General features: G+C 36.4%; 1 protein-coding gene across 6 annotated transcripts in view; it reads left to right on the top strand.

Annotated features, from left to right (window-relative positions):
- The window catches only part of CHD9 (chromodomain helicase DNA binding protein 9), a 241937-nt gene that overhangs the window by 172770 nt on the left and 47842 nt on the right, over positions 1-21325 (top strand). For all 6 annotated transcript variants that reach the window (XM_065898462.1, XM_065898459.1, XM_065898461.1 and 3 more), the window contains 3 exons: positions 13099-13209; positions 17716-17912; positions 18374-18573. In XM_065898462.1, the coding sequence (XP_065754534.1) occupies positions 13099-13209; positions 17716-17912; positions 18374-18573 (508 nt within the window). The remainder of the gene's footprint in view (positions 1-13098; positions 13210-17715; positions 17913-18373; positions 18574-21325) is intronic.

The following is a 21325-nucleotide window of genomic DNA, read 5'->3' on the forward strand; positions in this document are numbered from 1 at the left end:
AATTGAATGGAGATGAATATGAAGGTTAGGGAGGTTGGACCCAAATTGTGAAGGGCTCAAAAAATTCCATTGTGAGGAATTTGAACTTGATCCTGAGGCAGTTAAAAAGCTTTTAAATCCCTTCAAGCAGAAAATGGGCATAATGTGTTCTGGTTTAGAAATTTAACTCTAGCAGCAGTGTAGAGAATGAGATTGAAATGAGAAAGACTAGAGGCATAGAGACCAGATAAGAGGCTTCTATAGGCTGTGACGATGGGCAAACCAGGGCACTGGAGACCCACTTGAATTAACAGGAATTGATGACCAGTTAGAAATTTGTGGAAGGAGGAGTCAAAAAATAACTTGAAGATAGATTTCTGGCCCAAGTAGCTAGGAGGGTCATTGTGTCATTAAGTAAGATAGAGAATTCAGGAGAAGGAAGTTTATATGGAGAAAATAAAATATTGGAGCTGTTATATTTGTGGCATTTACAGGGCATCCAAGTGGAGATGTCCAGGAGAGTTGGCTAGATATAGATTTGGGAGTTAATAAAGAAAAAAGCAGAAGAAAGTAGTATTGTGGAAACAAAAGGAATACTGCAGAAGTAAAGTATAAGGTTGAGAACTAAAACTAGTCACGATTGGGTAGATATACCCTGGCTCTATCTTCTTTCCTGAGAAATCTTGTTTCCTTTGGATTCCTTGGTCTTACTCAAGTTGTCAACACACTGTGTACAGATACTTTACCCCTCATGCCTGAAATTATCCGAAATTTAATTTAACCAAAAGGTATTAGTCACAGAAATCACCTTTGTTGATTAGGCCAAGTATAGGGATATTCTCCTTAAAGTTTTTTTTTTTTTTAATTAATGAAGGCATATCCTCATTTACAATGTTAATGATAATAATCATGGAAAGTCAGAACTTCAGGGTTTGAATTCTGACTCATGAGCTTAGTGACCTTGGACAGTTAACTTAACCTTTATGAGTCTTTCTTGTCCTGAAAAAGGAGAGCATAATAATCATGCTTGACCTTTCCTACTTTACTATAAAGTGCTATGTGAGTATTATTTTACTCAGGTATGCTCTAATCATAATCAGCTATACTCTAAGAATGTGAAATACTTAAGCACTTAAGTATCTATTTTAAACCCTCAGACCAGGGAGTAATTGTTGCATTTGAAAAGAGAGCTTACTGAAAAGGTACCGCAGTAGCTGAAGAGGTACCACATAAACCTGTACTTGTATTATAATTTTTTCATTTCCATAATTGTGCGGGAATGCCACTACATGGTGGGCATTTGGCATAGTGGAATATGGCACTACTATATAGTGGCACCAAAGGAATAAAGTCGATACTATTTTTTGCTTTTCCTTGGAATGTCCAGAAACTTCAGCTGAGCAGTTATTTTCAGTGGTTTTGGTAAATGTCATTCCAGTCCATGTTTCTACGTATTATCAAAGAGTTTTTGATAAGAAGCTACATTTATGGAGTAGGGTACATAATAAGACTAATTAGAATTAATAAATATATCCATCGATTAACTCATTATTGGTAACCTCATTTACAAGTGGCTATATCACGTAAATCTTGTTTGGAGAGATTTTCATAAGGGCAGTTAGGTGGATCCTAGAAACAGAAAAGTTTCTGGTCTGCTGTTAAATTTGGTGTAGCACAAAAGGCTTTGAGTTGCTTAATTTACAAAAAGAAAACAAAGTGGTCTAAATGAAGCTTCAGTTGGATTGCTTACTTATAAGGGCCCTTCTTTGGAGCCTAAGATCTTCTGCTACTTTCCGATATAGGAAGATAGACTTCACCATTTAAAACTTCCCCTGCAAATAATAAAGGAATTTAATGATTAAACGAATACATTTTAAGAAAAATACCTTGAGGGGAACTGGGATATTAAGATTTAACATTTGAAAGTAGGCAGTTAACCAGTACTTGATGGAATCTTCTACAACAGGCATTTCATTTCTGTAGGCATTAATCCATCGTTAGAAACCTTGAGAGGGACTTCCCTGGAGGTCCAGTGGTTAAGATTCCGTGCTTCCACTGCAGGGGGAACTAGGATCCCACATGCCGTGCAGCACGACCTCCCCAAAAAAAGAACTTTGAGAATTTTATATGTCATCTTGAAAGTAGGTTATATGTCAGTTAACAAGAGCATCTGGAATTATTTACTAATATTAAAAATTTTTAAGATTGAAAAATGAATTTATCATTTTTCTTATAATGAATATATATTTTAAAAGCCATTTAATTGTGAAGTATAGTTTCTTCTGCGCAAGTTATTTTAATTATCAACAGTTATAAGGTAGCAGGACAAAATTGATTCTCTACTGTAACATAGAACATTTTTTTAAGATAAGCAACCATAAAGTAGTATGTTTCAAAAATCTAATTATTTCCTTTTAGTGACTTTTCGTATTTAATGGCTTCTCAAGAGGCATATATCAATGAAACTGTAGGACAAAATAAAACCCTGTGAACTTCAGTGAACTTTTCATTGTTCCTGAAAATTCATGAGCTTATATTAATGAAGATTTGAAAATGTGGATATTGTTTGTCCTCAATTAGGAGAAATTCATTTCTGAATTAACAAAATGAAGTTCCCTCTCATAGATTTGGAATTACTTGGGTATAGTTAAGATGTCTGTTACTCATATTCATACCATGTTGATGAATTGTCATCATATACTTTTATGCAGGTGATGATAGCTATCTACTTTTCATTTTATCAAACTAGTTAACTTTTACTCTTTTAAGTTGATGATGAGTTTTTAGAATTATGTGGTTTGTCATTAAGAGGTATCTCACTGTATTATTTTCTGTTGCTACTGTAAAAAATTACCACAAATTTAGTGGCTTAAAACAACACAAATTTATTCTTTTATAGTTCTGAGTGCCAGAACTCCAAAATGAGTGTTACAGGGCTAAAATTAAGATGTCAGCAGGGCTGATTTCTTCTGGAAGCTTTAGGAGAGGATCAGTTTCTAATGTCTTCCAGCTTTTAAGAGTGCCTACATTTCTTGCTTCTGACCACATTATTCCAGTCTCAGCTTCTGTTGTCACACAGGCTTTTCCTCTTCTGTAGTGAAATCTCCTCTCTTTCCTCTTGCATTCAGGACAGTTGTGATTGAATTTAGGGCCTGCCTTGATAATACAGGCTAATCTCCCCATTTCAGGATCCTTAACTTAAGCACATCTGCCAAGGCTCTTTTGCCATATAAACTAACATTCACAAGGTTCCAGAAATTAAGACGTAAGTATCTTTGCAAGCCATTATTCAGCCTACCACACTCATCATTTCAAAGAAATAAAAAATTGCTTTTTTTAGTAGTTTCATAATAATAAAGCTATACTTTAGAACAAGCAAAAAAATGGAATTTAAATTCATTTTGTTAAAGCATTTATTTCTGTGACTTGTTTCATAAATGTGCCAGGAAAATGCGTATTTTCAAACATTTATAATAGTTAAATACTTCCTATAAACAAGCATCTTAATAACCCAGTCTCAAAAGAATGATGGAATGAATGTATTTATTACTTGGTAAACAATGTCATGAACAGACATTGCAAAGTTCAGCAAGAAGCATTTAGGATTTTAGTTTTTTTCCTACTCATTTTTAATTTTATTTATTTTTGCCGTGCCGCATGACATGTGGGATCTTAGTTCCCTGACCAGGGGTCGAACCCGCTCCCCCTGAAATGGAAGCACAGAGTCTTAAACACTGTATCACCAGGGAAGTCCTGTCCTACTAATTTTTTAGATGTTTTATAAACATTGAAACTACAAATATAGGCAGAATAGTATAATGAGACCTGTGTATTTATCACCCAGCTTCAACAATTATTTACTCATACTAAACTTTCATCACCACCCTACCCATCTTTCATATTATTTTACTTTTTATTTTTTAAAATTTATTTTATTGAAGTATAGTTGGTTTAAAATGTTGTGTTAATTTCTGCTGTACAGTAATGTAATTCAGTTATATATATATATCACACATAACCTTTTCCATTTTGATTTATTATGGGATATTGAATATACTTCCCTGTGCTATACAGTAGAACCTTGCTGTTTATCCATTCTATATATAATAGTTTGCATATCATATTAATTTAAAGCAAGCCCCAGACACAGTATCATAACTTCTATAAATGTTCCCATCTGTACCTCCAAAGGTAAAGATTTCTTTAACACAGCCATGATACTATTAATCACATTTTAACATAAAATTAACACTAATTCCTTTTTTCTGGCCGCACCAGGCAGCTTCTGGGATCTTAGTTCCCTGACCAGGGATTGAACCCCACACCCTTGGCAGTGAGAGCACAGAGTCCTAACCACAGGACCGCCAGGGAATTCCCAACACTGATTCCTAATATCATCAATTTCCCAGTGTTAAAACTTTCAGTTATCTTGAATGTCATAAATGGCTTCTTTGCTTGTAATAGTTTTATTACCTTTCCTATGTGTAATTTTCTGCATTTTAAAGTTCCATCAAAATGGGTTCTTTTTTTTTTTTTTTAAACATCTTTATTGGAGTATAATTGCTTTACAATGGTGTGTTAGTTTATGCTTTATAAAAAGTGAAACAGGGGCTTCCCTGGTGGCGCAGTGGTTGAGAGTCCGCCTGCTGATGCAGGGGACATGGATTCATGACCTGGTCCGGGAAGATCCCACATGCTGCGGAGCGGCTGGGCCCGTGAGCCATGGCCGCTGAGCCTGCGCGTCCGGAGCCTGTGCTCTGCAACGGGAGAGGCCACAACAGTGAGAGGCCCGCGTACCGCAAAAAAAAAAAAAAAAAAAAAGTGAAGCAGTTATACATATACATATGTTCCCATATCTCTTCCCTCTTGCATCTCCCTCCCTCCCACCCTCCCTATCCCACCCCTCTAGGTGGTCACAAAGCACCAAGCTGATTTCCCTGTGCTATGCGGCAGCTTCCCACTAGCTATCTATTTTATGTTTGGTAGTTTAAATATGTCCATGCCACTCTCTCGCTTTGTCACGGCTTACCCTTCCCCCTCCCCATATCCTCAAGTCCATTCTCTACTAGGTCTGTGTCTTTATTCCTGTCTTACCCCTAGGTTCTTCGTGACATTTTTTTTTCTTAAATTCCATATATATGTGTTAGCATATGGTATTTGTCTTTCTCTTTCTGACTTACTTCACGCTGTATGACAGACTCTAGGTCCATCCACCTCACTACAAATAGCTCAATCTCGTTTCTTTTTATGGCTGAGTAATATTCCATTGTATATATGTGCCACATCTTCTTTATCCATTCATCCGATGATGGACACTTAGGTTGTTTCCATCTCCGGGCTTTTGTAAATAGAGCTGCAGTGAACATTTTGCTACATGACTCTTTTTTTTTTTTTTTTTTTTTTTTTTTTTTTTTTTTTTTTGCGGTACGCGGGCCTCTCACCGCTGTGGCTCCTCCCGTTGCGGAGCACAGGCTCCAGACGCGCAGGCTCAGCAGCCATGGCTCACGAGCCCGGCCGCTCCGCGGCATGTGGGATCCTCCCGGACCGGGGCACGAACCCGTGTCCCCTGCATCGGCAGGCGGACTCCCACCCACTGCGCCACCAGGGAAGCCCTACATGACTCTTTTTGAATTATGGTTTCCTCAGGGTGTATGCCCAGTAGTGTGATTGCTGGGTCATATGGTAGTTCTATTTGTAGTGTTTTAAGGAACCTCCGTACTGTTCTCCATAGTAGCTGTACCAATTCACATTCCCACCAGCAGTGCAAGAGTGTTCCCTTTTCTCCACACCCTCTCCAGCATTTATTGTTTCTAGATTTTTTGATGATGGCCGTTCTGACTGGTGTGAGATGATATCTCATTGTGGTTTTGATTTGCATTTCTCTAATGATTAATGATGTTGAGCATTCTTTCATGTGTTTGTTGGCAGTCTTCTTTGGAGAAATGTCTATTTAGGTCTTCTGCCCATTTTTGGATTGGGTTGTTTGTTTTTCTGATATTGAGCTGCATGAGCTGCTTATCAATTTTGGAGATTAATCCTTTGTCAGTTGCTTCATTTGCAAATATTTTCTCCCATTCTGAGGGCTGTCTTTTGGTCTTCTTTATGGTTTCCTTTGCTGTGCAAAAGCTTTGAAGTTTCATTAGGTTCCATTTGTTTGTTTTTATTTCCATTTCTCTAGGAGGTGGGTCAAAAGGATCTTGCTGTGATTTATGTCATAGAGTGTTCTGCCTATGTTTTCCTCTAAGAGTTTGATAGTTTCTGGCCTTACATTTAGATCATTAATCCATTTTGAGCTTATTTTTGTATATGGTGTTAGGGAGTAATCTAATCTCATACTTTTACATGTACCTGTCCAGTTTTCCTAGCACCACTTATTGAAGAGGCTGTCCTTTCCCCACTGTAGATTCTTGCCTCCTTTATCAAAGATAAGGTGACCATATGTGTGTGGCTTTATCTCTGGGCTTTCTATCCTGTTCCATTGATCTATCTTTCTGTTTTTGTGCCAGTACCATACTGTCTTGATTACTGTAGCTTTGTAGTATACTCTGAAGTCAGGGAGCCTGATTCCTCCAGCTCCATTTTTCATTCTCAAGATTGCTTTGGCTATTCGGGGTCTTTTGTGTTTCCATACAAATTGTGAAATTTTTTGTTCTAGTTCTGTGAAAAATGCCATTGGTAGTTTGATAGGGATTGCATTGAATCTGTAGATTGCTTTGTGTAGTAGAGTCATTTTCACAATGTTGATTCTTCCAATCCAAGAACATGGTATATCTCTCCATCTATTTGTATCTTCTTTAATTTCTTTCATCAGTGTCTTATAATTTTCTGCATACAGGTCTTTTGTCTCCTTAGGTAGGTTTATTCCTAGATATTTTATTCCTTTTGTTGCAGTGGTAAATGGGAGTGTTTTCTTGATTTCAGTTTCAGATTTTTCATCATTAGTGTATACGAATGCCAGAGATTTCTGTGCATTAATTTTGTATCCTGCTACTTTACCAAATTCATTGATTAGCTCTAGTAGTTTTCTGGTAGCATCTTTAGGATTCTCTGTGTATAGTATCAGATTGTCATCTGCAAACAGTGACAGCTTTACTTCTCCCTTTCTGATTTCGATTCCTTTTATTTCCTTTTCTTCTCTGATCGCTGTGGCTAAAACTTCCAAAACTATGTTCAGTAAGAGTGGTGAGAGTAGGCAACCTTGTCTTGTTCCTGATCTTAGTGGAAATGCTTTCTGTTTTTCACCATTGAGGATGGTGTTGGCTGTGGGTTTGTCACATATGGCCTTTATTATGTTGAGGAAAGTTCTCTCTATGCCTACTTTCTGCAGGGGTTTTATCATAAATTGGTGTTGAATTTTGTCGAAAGCTTTCGCTGCATCTATTGAGATGATCATATGGTTTTTCTCCTTCAGTTTGTTAATATGGTGTATCACGTTGATTGATTTGCATATATTGAAGAATCCTTGCATTCCTGGGATAAACCCCACTTGATCATGGTGTATCATCCTTTTAATGTGCTGTTGGATTCTCTCTGCTAGTATTTTGTTGAGGATTTTTGCATCTATGTTCATCAGTGATATTGGCCTGTAGTTTTCTTTCTTTGTGACATCCTTGTCTGGTTTTGGTATCAGGGTGATGGTGGCCTCGTAGAATGAGTTTGGGAGTGTTCCTCCCTCTGCTATATTTTGGAAGAGTTTGAGAAGGATAGGTGTTAGCTCTTCTCTAAATGTTTGGTAGAATTTGCCTGTGAAGCCATCTGGTCCTGGGCTTTTGTTTGTTGGAAGATTTTTAATCATAGTTTCAATTTAAGTGCTTGTGATTGGTGTTTTCATATTTTCTATTTCTTCCTGATTCAGTCTTGGCAGGTTGTGCATTTCTAAGAATTTGTCCATTTCCTCCAGGTTGTCCATTTTATTGGCATAGAGTTGCTTGTAGCAATCTCTCATGATCTTTTGTGTTTCTGCAGTGTCAGTTGTTAACTTCTTTTTCATTTCTAATTCTATTGATTTGAGTCTTCTCCCTTTTTTTCTTGATGAGTCTGGCTAATGGTTTATCAATTTTGTTTATCTTCTCAAAGAACCAGCTTTTAGTTTTATCGATCTTTGCTATCGTTTCCTTCATTTCTTTTTCATTTATTTCTGATCTGATCTTTATGATTTCTTTCCTTCTGCTAACTTTGGGTGTGTTTTGTTCTTCTTTCTCTAATTGCTTTAGGTGCAAGTTTAGGTTGTTTATTCGAGATGTTTCCTGTTTCTTAAGCTAGGATTGTATTGCTATAAACTTCCCTCTTAGAACTGATTTTTCTGCATCCCATAGGTTTTGGGTTGTCGTGTTTTCATTGTCATTTGTTTCTAGGTATTTTTTGATTTCCTCTTTGATTTCTTCAGTGATCTCTTGGTTATTTAGTAGTGTGTTGTTTAGTCTCTTATGGGTTTGTGTTTTTTACAGTTTTTTTCCTGTAATTTATATCTAGTCTTATAGCGTTGTGGTCGGAATAGATACTTGATATGATTTCAGGTTTCTTAAATTTACCAAGGCTTGATTTGTGACCCAAGATATGATCTATCCTGGAAAATGTTCCATGAGCACTTGAAAAGATAGTGTATTCTGTTGTTTTTGGATGGAGTGTCCTCTAATTATCATTTACGTCCATCTTGTTTAATGTATCATTTAAAGCTTGTGTTTCCTTACTTCTTTTCAGTTTGGATGATCTGTCCATTGGTGAAAGTGGGGTGTTAAAGGTCCCATACTATTATTGTGTTGCTGTCAATTTCCCCTTTTATGGCTGTTAACATTTGCCTTATGTACTGAGGTGCTCCTGTATTGGGTACATAAATATTTACAATTGTTATATCTTCTTGGATTGATCCCTTGATCATTATGTAGTGTCCTTCTTTGTCTCTTTGTAATAGTCTTTATTTTAAATTCTGTTTTGTCTGATAAGAGAATTGCTACTCCGGCTTTCTTTTGATTTCCATTTGCATGGAATATCTTTTTCCATCCCCTCACTTTCAGTCTGTATGTGTCCCTAGGTCTTAGGTGGGTCTCTTGTATATGGCATATATACGGGTCTTGTTTTTATATCCATTCAGCCAGTCTGTGTCTTTTGGTTGGAGCACTTAATCCATATACATTTAAGGAAATTATCCATATTTATCTTCCTATTACCATTTTCTTAATTGTTTGGGGTTTGTTATTGTAGATCTTTTCCTTCTCCTTTGTCTTCCTGCCTAGAGAAGTTCCTTTAGCATTTGTCGTAAAGCTCGTTTCGTGGTGCTGAATTCTTGCTTGTCTGTAAAGGTTTTAATTTCTCCATCGAATCTGAATGAGATCCTTGCTGAGTAGAGTAATCTTAGTTGTAGGTTTTTCCCTTTCATCACTTTAAATATGTCCTGCCTCACCCTTCTGGCTTGTAGAGTTTCTGCTGAAATATAAGCTGTTAACCTTATGGGGATTCCCTTGTATGTATGTTATTTATTGCTTTTCACTTGCTGCTTTTAATATTTTTTCTTTGTATTTAATTTTTTTTTTTTTGTATTTAATTTTTGATAGTTTGATTAATATGTGTCTTGGCATGTTTCTCCTTGGATTTATCCCATATGGGACTCTGTGCTTCCTGGACTTGATTGACTGTTGCTTTTCCCATGTTAGGGAAGCTTTCAACTATGATCTCTTCAAATATTTTCTCAGTCCCTTTTTCTCTTCTTCTCCTAGCACCCCTATAATTTGAATGTTGGTGTGTTTAATGTTGTCCCAGAGGTCTCTGAGACTGTACTGAATTCTTTTCACCCTTTTTTCTTTTTTTTGCTCTGGGGTAGTTATTTACACTATTTTATCTTCCCGGTCACTTATCTGTTCTTCTGCTGCAGTTATTCTGCTATTGATTCCTTGTAGAGAATTTTAAATTTCATTTATTGTGTTGGTCATCATTGTTTGCTCTTTAGTTTTTCTAGGTCCTTGTTAAACGTTTCTCATATTTTCTCCATTTTATTTCCAAGACGTTGGATCATCTTTACTATCATTGCTCTGAATTCTTTTTCAGGTAGACTGCCTATTTCCTCCTCATTTGTTTGGTCTGGTGGGTTTACTTTGCTTCTTCTTCTGCTGTTTATTTCTCTGTCTTCTCATTTTGCCTAACTTACTGCATTTGGGGTCTCCTTTTTACAGGCTGCAGGTTCATAGTTCCCGTTGATTTTGGTGTCTGCCCCCAGTGGGTAAGGTTGGTTCAGTGGGTTGTGTAGGTTTCCTGGTGGAGGGGACTGGTGCCTGTGTTCTGGTGGATGAGGCTGGATCTTGGCTGTGTTTTGGGGTGTCTGTGAGCTTATTATGATTTTAGGCAGCCTCTCTGCTGATGGGTGGGGTTGTTTTCCTGTCTTGCTAGTTGTTTGGCATGGGCTGTGCAGCACTTTACCTTGCTGGTCGTTGAGTGGAGCTGGGTGTTAGCGTTGAGATGGAGATCTCTGGGAGAGCTCTCCCCAATTGATATTACGTGGGGCCCGGAGGTCTCTGCTGGACCAGTGTCCAGAATTCAGCTCTCCCACCTCAGAGGCTCAGGCCTGACAGCCGCTTGGAGCACCAAGACCTTGTCAGCCACATGGCTGGCGAAACTGGGCTATGAGTTGGGTGTCAGCCACTGCCCTGTTGTAGCTCTGTCTCAGCTGTCTCCAAAGGTCACCCAGATATGTTGGGTTATTCCACCATTCCTCAGAACTTGCACATGCCAGTCTGGGATTTGTATATGTCCTCCTGATACTCTTCATTGAAATACCTTGCATTCATGGTGGTGAGAGATATGCTGATAGTGTTGGTTCCCTTCAGTTCAGAGACTGGAACAGTCTGAGCCTTCATGTGGCCAGGTTAGGAGCAGCTGGCCAACGGTCCCAAACTGATGACATGTCAGATTCCAAGACGGGTTTCTGCAGCGCCCGAGCAGTGGTCCCAAGCAGCCGCTCCGCTCAGCTGCAACACTCTGACTGGGGAATTTGGTGGGGCCCTCAAACAAGGATTTCTGCCGGCCCTATAGCCTGACTTCTCCACCCAGGCAAGGAGCTGAGGAGAGCATCTCCTGACTCCATCTCACCAGAGGAGCGGACACCTGGAAGATCCTTCCACTTGTCCTTGTAGAAGTTTAGCATGCATCTTTCAAGCCCTTTTGTTAAAGCATTGTATATCTTCTCTGTGTATTTCATTTTTATAAAGCACTTTGATAAATTTTCTTTGAAGCAGCATATCTATTTTTAGGAACTTAAGTTGCAAATAATGGTTATTTATGAATCACAGTGTTGAACTATAATGTCTAAAATTAAGTCCAATGAAAAGATTTTATAATTTCTGCAACATTTAAGAAAATAAATCATTTATATTTTCTTTTATTCCTCTGTAATTTGTTAAGTTTTTACAATACTTATGCAGTATTTTTTTTGTAAGGAAAAGAGTTTTCAAGATAAAGTTAGGCAGGGGGCTTCCCTGGTGACGCAGTGGTTCAGAGTCCACCTGCCGAAGTGGGGGATGCGGGTACGTGCCCCGGTCCGGGAGGATCCCACATGCTGCGGAGCGGCTGGGCCCGTGAACCATGGCCGCTGAGCCTGCGTGTCCGGAGCCTGTGCTCCGCAATGGGAGAGGCCACAAGAGTGAGAGGCCCGCATACCGCAAATAAATAAATAAATAAAGATAGGCAATGACTCATTTTTCTATATTTCTCATATTCTGTATTGCATTTTTTTAGGAGACGTATCTATGTAAAAATGGGATGGAAATAAAGTAGGAGAATACCAGAAAATGAACTGTCTAGGGCAAATAGGTTTGAAATTCTTGTAACCTAATTTCTTAATATTCTTTTTTTTTTAATTAAATTATTTGTTTTAGCTACACTGGGTCTTTATTGTAGCACACAGGCTCTCTAGTTGCGGCACACGGGCTTGTGACGTGAGGGCTCTAAAGCATGCGGGTTCAGTAGTCATAGTGCATGACCTTAGTTGCGGTATGTGGGATCTTAGTTGCCCCACCATAGATTGAACCCAGGCCCCCTGCGTTGGGAGTGCGGAGGTGTAACCACTGGACCACCTGGGAAGTCCCTATTCATGTAGTATTTCCTTTCTTTTTTTTTTTTTTTAACGTCTTTATCAGAGTATAATTGCTTTACAATGGTATGTCAGTTTCTGCTTTATAACAGAGTGAATCAGCTATACATATACATATATCCCCATATCTCCTCCCTCTTGCATCTCCCTCCCACCCTCCCTATCCCACCCCTCTAGGTGCTCACAAAGCACTGAGTGATCTCCCTGTGCTATACAGCTGCTTCCCACTAGCTATTGATTTTACATTTGGTAGTGTATATATGTCCATGCCACTCTCTCACTTCGTCCCAGCTTAGCCTCCCCCCCACCATGTCCTCAAGTCCATTCTCTACGTCTGCGTCTTTATTCCTGTCCTGCCCCTAGGTTCTTCAGAACCATTTTTTTTTTAGATTCCATATATATGTGTCAGCATACGGTATTTGTTTTTCCCTTTCTGTCTTAGTTCACTCCGTATGACAGACTCTGGGTCCATCCACCTCACTACAAATAACTCAATTTCATTTCTTTTTATAGCTGAGTAATATTCCATTGTATATATGTGCCAAATTTTCTTTATTCACTTGTCAACGGACACTTAGGTTGCTTCCATGTGCTGGCTATTGTAAATAGTGCTGCAGTGAACATTGTGGTACATGACTCTTTTTGAATTATGATTTTCTCAGGGTATATGCCCAGTAGTGGGATTGCTGGGCTGTTGTGTAGTATTTCTAAAATGCAATATTGTATCCTGTATTGTTTTTTGACTAAAAAGATTTGATCCCTGCTTACCCAAAGTTTAAAAGTCAAACAACAATAATAACTTTTTAAATTTTGCTCCTAAAACTCCAGCCTGTGTTGGTATTAAGCCTTTTGCCTTAAGCAGATGCTGTGCTATGTTTCAGACCATTGTAGTTTGAAGCATACTTTGAGTGTATATGTGTATATGCTGAATTCAAATTCTGTCCACACTAAATGTGAAGAGATAAGGTTTTAGATATACTTTGATAGATTTTTCCTCTACGTTTCAAAACATTTTGAAAAACTACCATTATGTATTTCAGGCAAGTTTTGTGGCATCTGGAAATCGAACAGATATTTCCTTAGATGATCCCAACTTCTGGCAAAAATGGGCGAAAAAGGCAGAAATAGATATAGATGCCATCAGTGGTAGAGTAAGTATTTATTTCCCTTTAAAAAATATTACCTGTGGGAATACTTTGGTAATATTTTAAGGTGTTCCACTATGTACTGACTGAAATAAATTTATCTGCATAAATAAATTGATACAAGGCTGTAGAATGATAACATTTAGTCAGGCACTGCTTCTGTTTAATTCTTCTGATATTTGTTGTGATAGGTTGTAATACGGTTAAAGTTTAATTTTGGAGGGTGTTTATGTTCTTAAAATTATAATATGTTTTTAAATTTTTAAAATGTCTTAAAATAATGGATTACTTTTATTTCGCTTTTTAACCTTCTTTTTGTTATTTTGGTGTCAGATAACCATTAATGATCTAGTCAAATACAAAAGGAGAAAAAAAAAGCAGTCAAGAAAGTGGCATCTTCAAAATCTGACAAAGAACTATAAAAAATTTAAGATCCAATCCTACTTAATGTACATAGATCTAGCTATGCTTAGTTAATATTATGAAATTAAAAAAATAAAGTGGCATTTTTAAACTGTTTCTTTTATAACATCCCTTGGAGTTAAGGAAGAAAGGGCCAAAAAGCTAGCACAGAATTCATGGAACTGATAATAACGTAACTGTTCACTTCAAAAGACATCTACCTGTCTAATAATTTATAGGAATCAATGTTTGTGAGCCTTACCTGCTTCCAAAATTAATGCTAAATGATTAAAAGAAATTTATATTAAGCATTGATGCATGGGATCTATTTTAATAGATAACCTTATAAGATGTAAAACTTTACAATGAGGAATAATGCCACTGCCCAATAATAATTATTATTTAATATATTTTGGAAATATGTATAATTCTGTATGAAACACTATAAAAAAGTAAATTAGAAAGAGATATTTATTAAAATGTTACTATTTTCATATTGGCATGTTTATATGCCTTAAAAAGTCAATGGAATTTGCAAACCACTATAAATTAATAGATGAATTAGTGAATTAACTGATAGAAGATAAATATGCCATTTAGCCTTCTTAAATATCAGTACTAACAGCAGTAGAAAAATATATGGAAGAAGAAGTCTACTTCGTAGTAGAAAAAAAGATTTAGAACACTTAGGGGAATACCTACTGGACGTATATGATTTCAGTAAAGTAAATTACCAAACTTAATTGTGAGATTTGTCAATTGGGAAGAAAAACTACATATTTTAAACATTTGTAGGTTGAGTTAATAAACATGGAAATGCAGCCCCAATCAAAATGTTAATAATTTGTTCATATAACCAGACAAAATCTAAAATTACCCTGGAAGAATAAATACTGAACAATATTAAATCCACTTTTAGGAATCTGTCTTACAGCAATAATCACACATGTACAATGATAATGTAGTACAGTGATGTACATCACAATTTTTTCATTTTAGAAAAAAAATTAGAAACTAATTGGTACTTTTATACTGTCTAATGCAGTAAGTAAAAATAATCATGTAGATCCCTGTGTACTCACATAGAGCTCTAAGACAAGACAGTTAACTTTAAAAAGAGAGAGGCCTTCCCTGGTGGCGCAGTGGTTGAGAGTCCGCCTGCCGATGCAGGGGACATGGGTTCGTGCCCTGGTCCAGGAAGATCCCACATGCCGCAGAGCGGCTGGGCCCGTGAGCCATGGCCGCTGGGCCTGCGCATCCGGAGCCTGTGCTCCGCAACGGGAGAGGCCACAGCAGTGAGAGGCCCGCGTACCACAATAAAAAAAAAAAAAAGAGAGAGAGAGAAATAGAACAATACTTACAGTGTGATGTTTGTTTATGATTTTTCAAAAGTATTATAATGGTAATACGCAGACACTCGTACATTTGTGCTGAATCCAGCTAGAGCACACTGTGAGCCAAGTACCATTCTCACATTAGGGCTAAAATGAACAAGACAGATGAAGCACTACTTAATAGAGCTTACAAATTCTGGTGGGTAAGTAAACAAATATATAAGATAATTTCTGAGACTGAAGAAAATAAAATGGTAAGATGGTAGAGAATGCCTGGAGGAGTGTAGATAGCATTAGGGAAAGTGGTCAAGGGAGGTCACTCTGAGGGGACATCTGTGCTGAGACTTGAATGATGAGAACCAGCCAACAGTGTAAAGACATGAGATAAAAGCTTTCAAGGTAGAGGGAATGGCAGTGAGCCATTGTTTGAAATAAGCTTACAGTGTTCCAGAAATAGAAATGGCATTGTGTCAGAATGAAGGGGGATAGTGAGAGTGGTGACAGGTTAGGTCAGAGATAATAGGTATGGCTCATTTCAGTAGGGCCTTATAGATGATCCTAAGGGGTTATGGATTTTATAAATAAACTTATATGAGCATATAGTCACGTAATACTTTGCAGTTATGTTTTCTAATTTGTACTCTTCAAAAATTTTATAATTTTCTGACAAGAAGTACCATGAAGACAGACTGGCATTACTTACTATATGTTAAAACATAAAAGCATATTAACATATTATAAAGGAACCATGATACTGAGAGAAATGTATACAGAGCAAAGAATAGAATAAGGACAGGAGAAGGTCAAATTATAGGATGTAAATAAAGAAATAGCATTAGAGAAAAAGGGGTTATTTAATAATCATGATTAAAATCTGAGTTGGCATTGGGGAAACATTTTAATAATATACTCTATGCCAAGTAAACTCCAATTTGTGATAAAAAATTTATTTTTGAAACAAAGCATGAAAAAATAGTAAAAATAGATTTCTATTTTATCAAATATTTGGTGGGAAAACATTCTAAATTAGAAACAAACCACAAAGGGAAATAATTGGCATATCCAAATATATGACTAAAAATTATGTAATGGAAAAATAAAATTGCAATCAGACTGGTGACTATTTGTAGCAGAAGTATATATGAAAGTTAATATTTTTATTATATAAAAGCTAATGTAAATTGATCACAAGTAGAAATAAATCAAAATCTTAAAAGATTATGGGCAAAAAACATTTGAAAATTCACTCAAGAGAAAATATAATTATGGTTGTTTTTTTTTTTTAAGTTGGGACCAGGGAAAGGGACAACTCTTTCTTTTTTTTAATTAAGTAATTATTTTTTTTGAAGTAGGTTGATTTACGATGTTTTAGTTTCAGGTGTATAACAAAGTGTTTGTTATAAATACATAATTTTTTTTCAGATTCTTTTAAGCTTATTACAAAATACTGAATATAGTTCCCTGTGTTATACAGTAGGTCCTTGTCAACTCTTTCTTATATAGAAGGTGCCAATTAATAAATTTAGAAGGAATAAGAGAAATAGAAAATCTCAATCCACCCCATTGATGAATTCTAAAATTAGTGTGTAGAATATAAGGAGAAACAGAATTTTTATGTATCTTCAAAGTATATCTTCCAAAATATTTATTAATTACAAAAGGAAAACTAGTAAGTTTACAGTGGAAAAACTTAATAGAGAAGGCTAATGTCACCAGTATTAAGACATATTAACATTATGTACCCCTTTAAGTTCAGTGCACTGTGGTCATACTACTGTGAGACAGCAGAACCTACATGGTCTGGTCCCTGCTTCCCCTCCTAGCGTTTACCCTCTCCTGCTCTAGGACTTGAACATAGAATACCTTTTCAGGTCCATTACTGTTTTCTTCACTTATAATGCCATCTCCTCCTTGGATGCCTAGCAAACTACTTCTCATTCTTGAAGATCTCTTTCTAGTATCACTACTTTGTAAATCTTTCTGACTTTTCTGGCACCCATCTTATAAAATATTGCATCCTGAATAGCATTTATTTGTTTACACATTAAACTGAGCCTCAAGACTGAATTTCTCATGAGCAGAAAGCTATCTTAGTCATAGCCCATAACATAGTGCCTAACTTAGAGAAATTGCTCAATAAAGATAAAAGTTTGTCAACTTACTTTGTTTTGAATGAATTAAACTTCATTGACCATAGTGAGGTTCATATACTTATTACTTTGCTTGTTGTAGATTAGTGTAAGTCTTTTGGAAAGCACTGAAACATGATTCTGGATCCATAAAATAATTATGCCCTTTGACCAATATTTCCATTTTTGGATATTTCACTTCCTTTGGACTTATCTTTAGGATAAACTTAGATTACAAAGATTTACTTTTTAGCATTATATATTTTAAAAATTTAAAACAATCTATTTGTATTAATTCAAATTACATTATGAATTAATTAGGTAAAGAAAATTATGATGCATAAATTCAGTTTAAAATATAGTTTATAGTTGTTGTAGAAGCACAATACAGTAACTTTCATATTAATAAAGCCATATACCAAATTTTTTTATCCCATGATTGTAATATGAAATTATGACAAATGGTAATAAGGATTTTAAAGGAATAAAAAAATTTTATGTTGATTTGGTAGGTCAGTGGAATTGTTAGTAATTTGTTCTGGCTTTATAAAATTATTGTTTGTACAGTTTGAAAGGTAAAAATGTAACATATTGTTATAAGCAAAATAATAAAAGGACCTTCAAGTAATAGCTGTTAAATTTTACAGAACAGCTTGGTTATTGACACTCCAAGAATTAGGAAGCAAACAAGACCCTTCAGTGCTACAAAAGATGAATTGGCTGAATTATCTGAAGCTGAAAGTGAAGGAGATGAAAAGCCCAAACTCCGGAGACCCTGTGAGCGTTCGAATGGCTATGGAAGAACTGAATGCTTTAGAGTAGAGAAAAATCTGCTAGTTTATGGGTAAAATATTATTTTTAATGTTTACTGTTAGTAGTCTGGTGTACAAATTTATGGGAAACATATACTATATTCTAATAGGCATTTTATCTTGTTAGAATCAATAAAATGTATTTTTTAAGTACCATGAATTTGTATATTTAACATATACTTAATAGCAATTGATGAGATATCTTTAAATTTTAATATTATAAATGTATTGCTAATATCAAACTCCTTGTTGTTCTTAGATTTGCATATTCAGTAACAAAATGGATAATGTTTTTATCCATTATTGAATAAAATATACTAGAAATTACTATACCATGACTCTGCAGTTTATTCTATGGGGGAAAAAACTTTAGTAGGTAAATTCTATCAGTGATAAAGTGTGTTTTTTGCAGGTTTCAGGCCTTTTATCCATGAGTTATGTTTTCTCTAGGATTTCACCCAATATTAATATAAATATACCTTTTTTTAACTAGATGGGGCCGATGGAGAGAGATTCTGTCTCATGGCCGTTTTAAAAGGCAGCTAAATGAGCACGATGTGGAAATAATTTGCCGAGCCCTCTTAGCTTATTGCCTTGTTCACTACCGAGGAGATGAGAAAATTAAAGGCTTCATATGGGATCTCATTACTCCAACCGAAGATGGGCAGACACGAGAGCTACAAAATCATCTAGGTAAGAACATTCTTTTATTTCCTTTTTAAATTTAGTTTTAGTTACGTAAGTAGCACTTAACATAGTACCCTATAAAATATTGAAGCATTTCAGATAATGGTAAAGAACCCTTAAGCTTCACTCTTTTTTTTTTTTTTCTTTTTCTTTTGCGGTATGCGGGCCTCTCACTGCTGTGGCCTCTCCCGTTGCGGGGCACAGGCTCCGGACGCGCAGGTTCCGGACACGCAGGCTCAGCAGCCACGGCTCACGGGCCTAGCCGCTCCACGGCATGTGGGATCTTCCCGGACCGGGGCATGAACCCGTGTCCCCTGCATCGGCAGGCGGACTCTCAACCACTGTGCCACCAGGGAAGCCCAAGCTTCACTCTTAGTTCAGGTTCCATGTTGGAAAGGACCAGTGTTATCAGTTTGGTTGGGTTTTATATACTGTTATCAAACATGTATTTGTTTACAAGTTGTTGACCCAGTAGTATGTCTTAGAGGTCATCCCATCTGTATTCATGTAGATCTATTTTATTTTTTCAACTCCTGCTTAGTAGTCCATAGTATGGATATTTCTTAATTAATTTAGCATCTCCTTTGATGATGGGCATTTAGGATGTTTCCAATTTTAGATAATTGAAAAACAGGTTTTAGTGAAGATCCTTTTACGTTCCTCCTTGTGCACAGGAATAAATCTTACACTAAAGTAAATATCAAGAAATGGAATTGTTGAGGTACGGCATGTATACGTCCTTAGGACCTAAAATGTGGTCTGTGTGTTAACAGCATCAGCATCTCCCAGGAGCTTCTTAGAAATGCAGAATCTTAGACCTCAGACTTACTACATCAGAATCTACATTTTAACAAGTTCCTCAGCAATTAGTATGTATATTACAATTTGGAACACTGTGGTATATACATTTAAAATTGTTACAACTATTTTAATTTGCTGTCAAATGTGGCTGTGTCAATTTATAGTCCCATCAGAGATATATACAAGTAGCATTTGCTCCATAACCCTACGAACATTCTTTTTTGCGTAAAATAATTGAATTTTCTGTAAAGGTAAAAAGATTACTATGCCCTTAGATTGGTGTTACAATTTTATTCTATTTAATCAACAAATACCTGTTAAAGTGCCTGTTCTGTGCTTCTTGTGCAAAGTACTGGGAAGATGAGAAGGAACAACACAGACAAGATCCCTGAGCTCATGAACCTGGTCAGGCAGACAGACATAATAAGAAAGCAGATAAATTACCTAAATAATTATAGATTATGATGAGTACTGTGAAGTAAATAAACTAAGTACTGAGATTGAGAACAACAGAAAGCACCTAGTTTAGATTAGAGTGGTCACTGGAGGTCTATCTTAATAGGAGGCAATGAAATTATTAATGTGAAGAGCTGATTTCTGGTAAAGATGGAAGATTCACACAAATATAATTTCACTCTTCCTTGAAACCCAACTTATATGTCAATAAAGGGAAAAAAATTCAAGGCATCAAGCTTTATAAATTGTACAGGTATAAATTTTAGTTTATTTAACAAATAAATAGTGGAAGGGGAGGAAATGGGGAGGGTATCTATAAACCATTGGTTCACAGCAGACATGATCTTGTGCCCCAATCTTGCTCCCACCCTGGGTTGTCACAGCTTTGAGCACGTTAATGGCATCTAGTTTGTAGAGGCCACAAGAGCACAGACTGCCCCTACAGTGAAAAACTGTGCAGCTCAAAATAGCAGCAGTGCCAAGATTGAAAACCCTGCTATAACCTGAAAGATGTTTATGAGTCCTCAGCCAGTTGCAGTGTGTGGGCCTTATTTGGATCCTGAAGCAAACAGCCCAGGAGAAATTTGTCTATTATCTTTATTAGAGAATTCTAAATTTGAATAGTAAATATTAAGTACGTGTTATTGCATTTCTTAGGGCTGATGATGGTATTGTAGTTTTTTGTTTTGTTTTTAAGGAAGCCTTATATTTTACATATGTTAAAAGATACTCAGACATTTATTAATGAAGTGGTGGTTGTCTTCGATTTATTTCAAAATAGTGTTGGAGGTTGGGGAACAAACAGGATATAGATGAAGCCAAATTGGCTATGAATTCATAATTAATGAAGTTGGATGATAGGATCTGGTGATCCATCATATTATTCCATTTATTTTTGTATATGCTTAATTCCATAATTTTAAAATAAATAAGGATAAACCCTTAAAAGTAGAGAGAATGGAAAAGGAATTTTGGAACCTAGAAGCATTAGATTAGTGATGACTAACTTAACCAACCAGAGAGAGCTGAATCTTAGGTCAACAGTAGGAAAGGGCAACAACCAACTGATTTGCTTCATAGATTATCTAAAAGTTTCAGGAGTTTGTGACATCTGTGACCTCTGAAAGTGGATATAAAGGACAGGGGCTTTGATTTAAAGTTGTTTAAAAGGGGGATCAGATCCCTAAATACCCTTTTCAACTCCATGTAGCCATGGCGAAGATTGACTGAATGTTTATTCTCTGGAGAAGATAAAATAGAGAATGTCTGCATTTCATTGGTATTTGCAACATGGAGCTACTAAATGGCTGTTAAATGAATATGTATACTGGACAGTGTCATACTCAAGGAAGAAAACTAAGGAATTGTCCTTGGTGAATATCAGCAGTCCAAAACCTAAAGATAAGGACAGGAAAAAACCAGCTGGATTACCCTTCAAAGAGTCAACAGTTACCTCCACTCATTCAGCCTATCAACTTTTCTGTCATTCTTAAATATGAGC

Source organism: Phocoena phocoena, chromosome 20, assembly GCF_963924675.1.
Source record: "Phocoena phocoena chromosome 20, mPhoPho1.1, whole genome shotgun sequence".
NCBI lineage: Eukaryota > Metazoa > Chordata > Mammalia > Artiodactyla > Phocoenidae > Phocoena > Phocoena phocoena.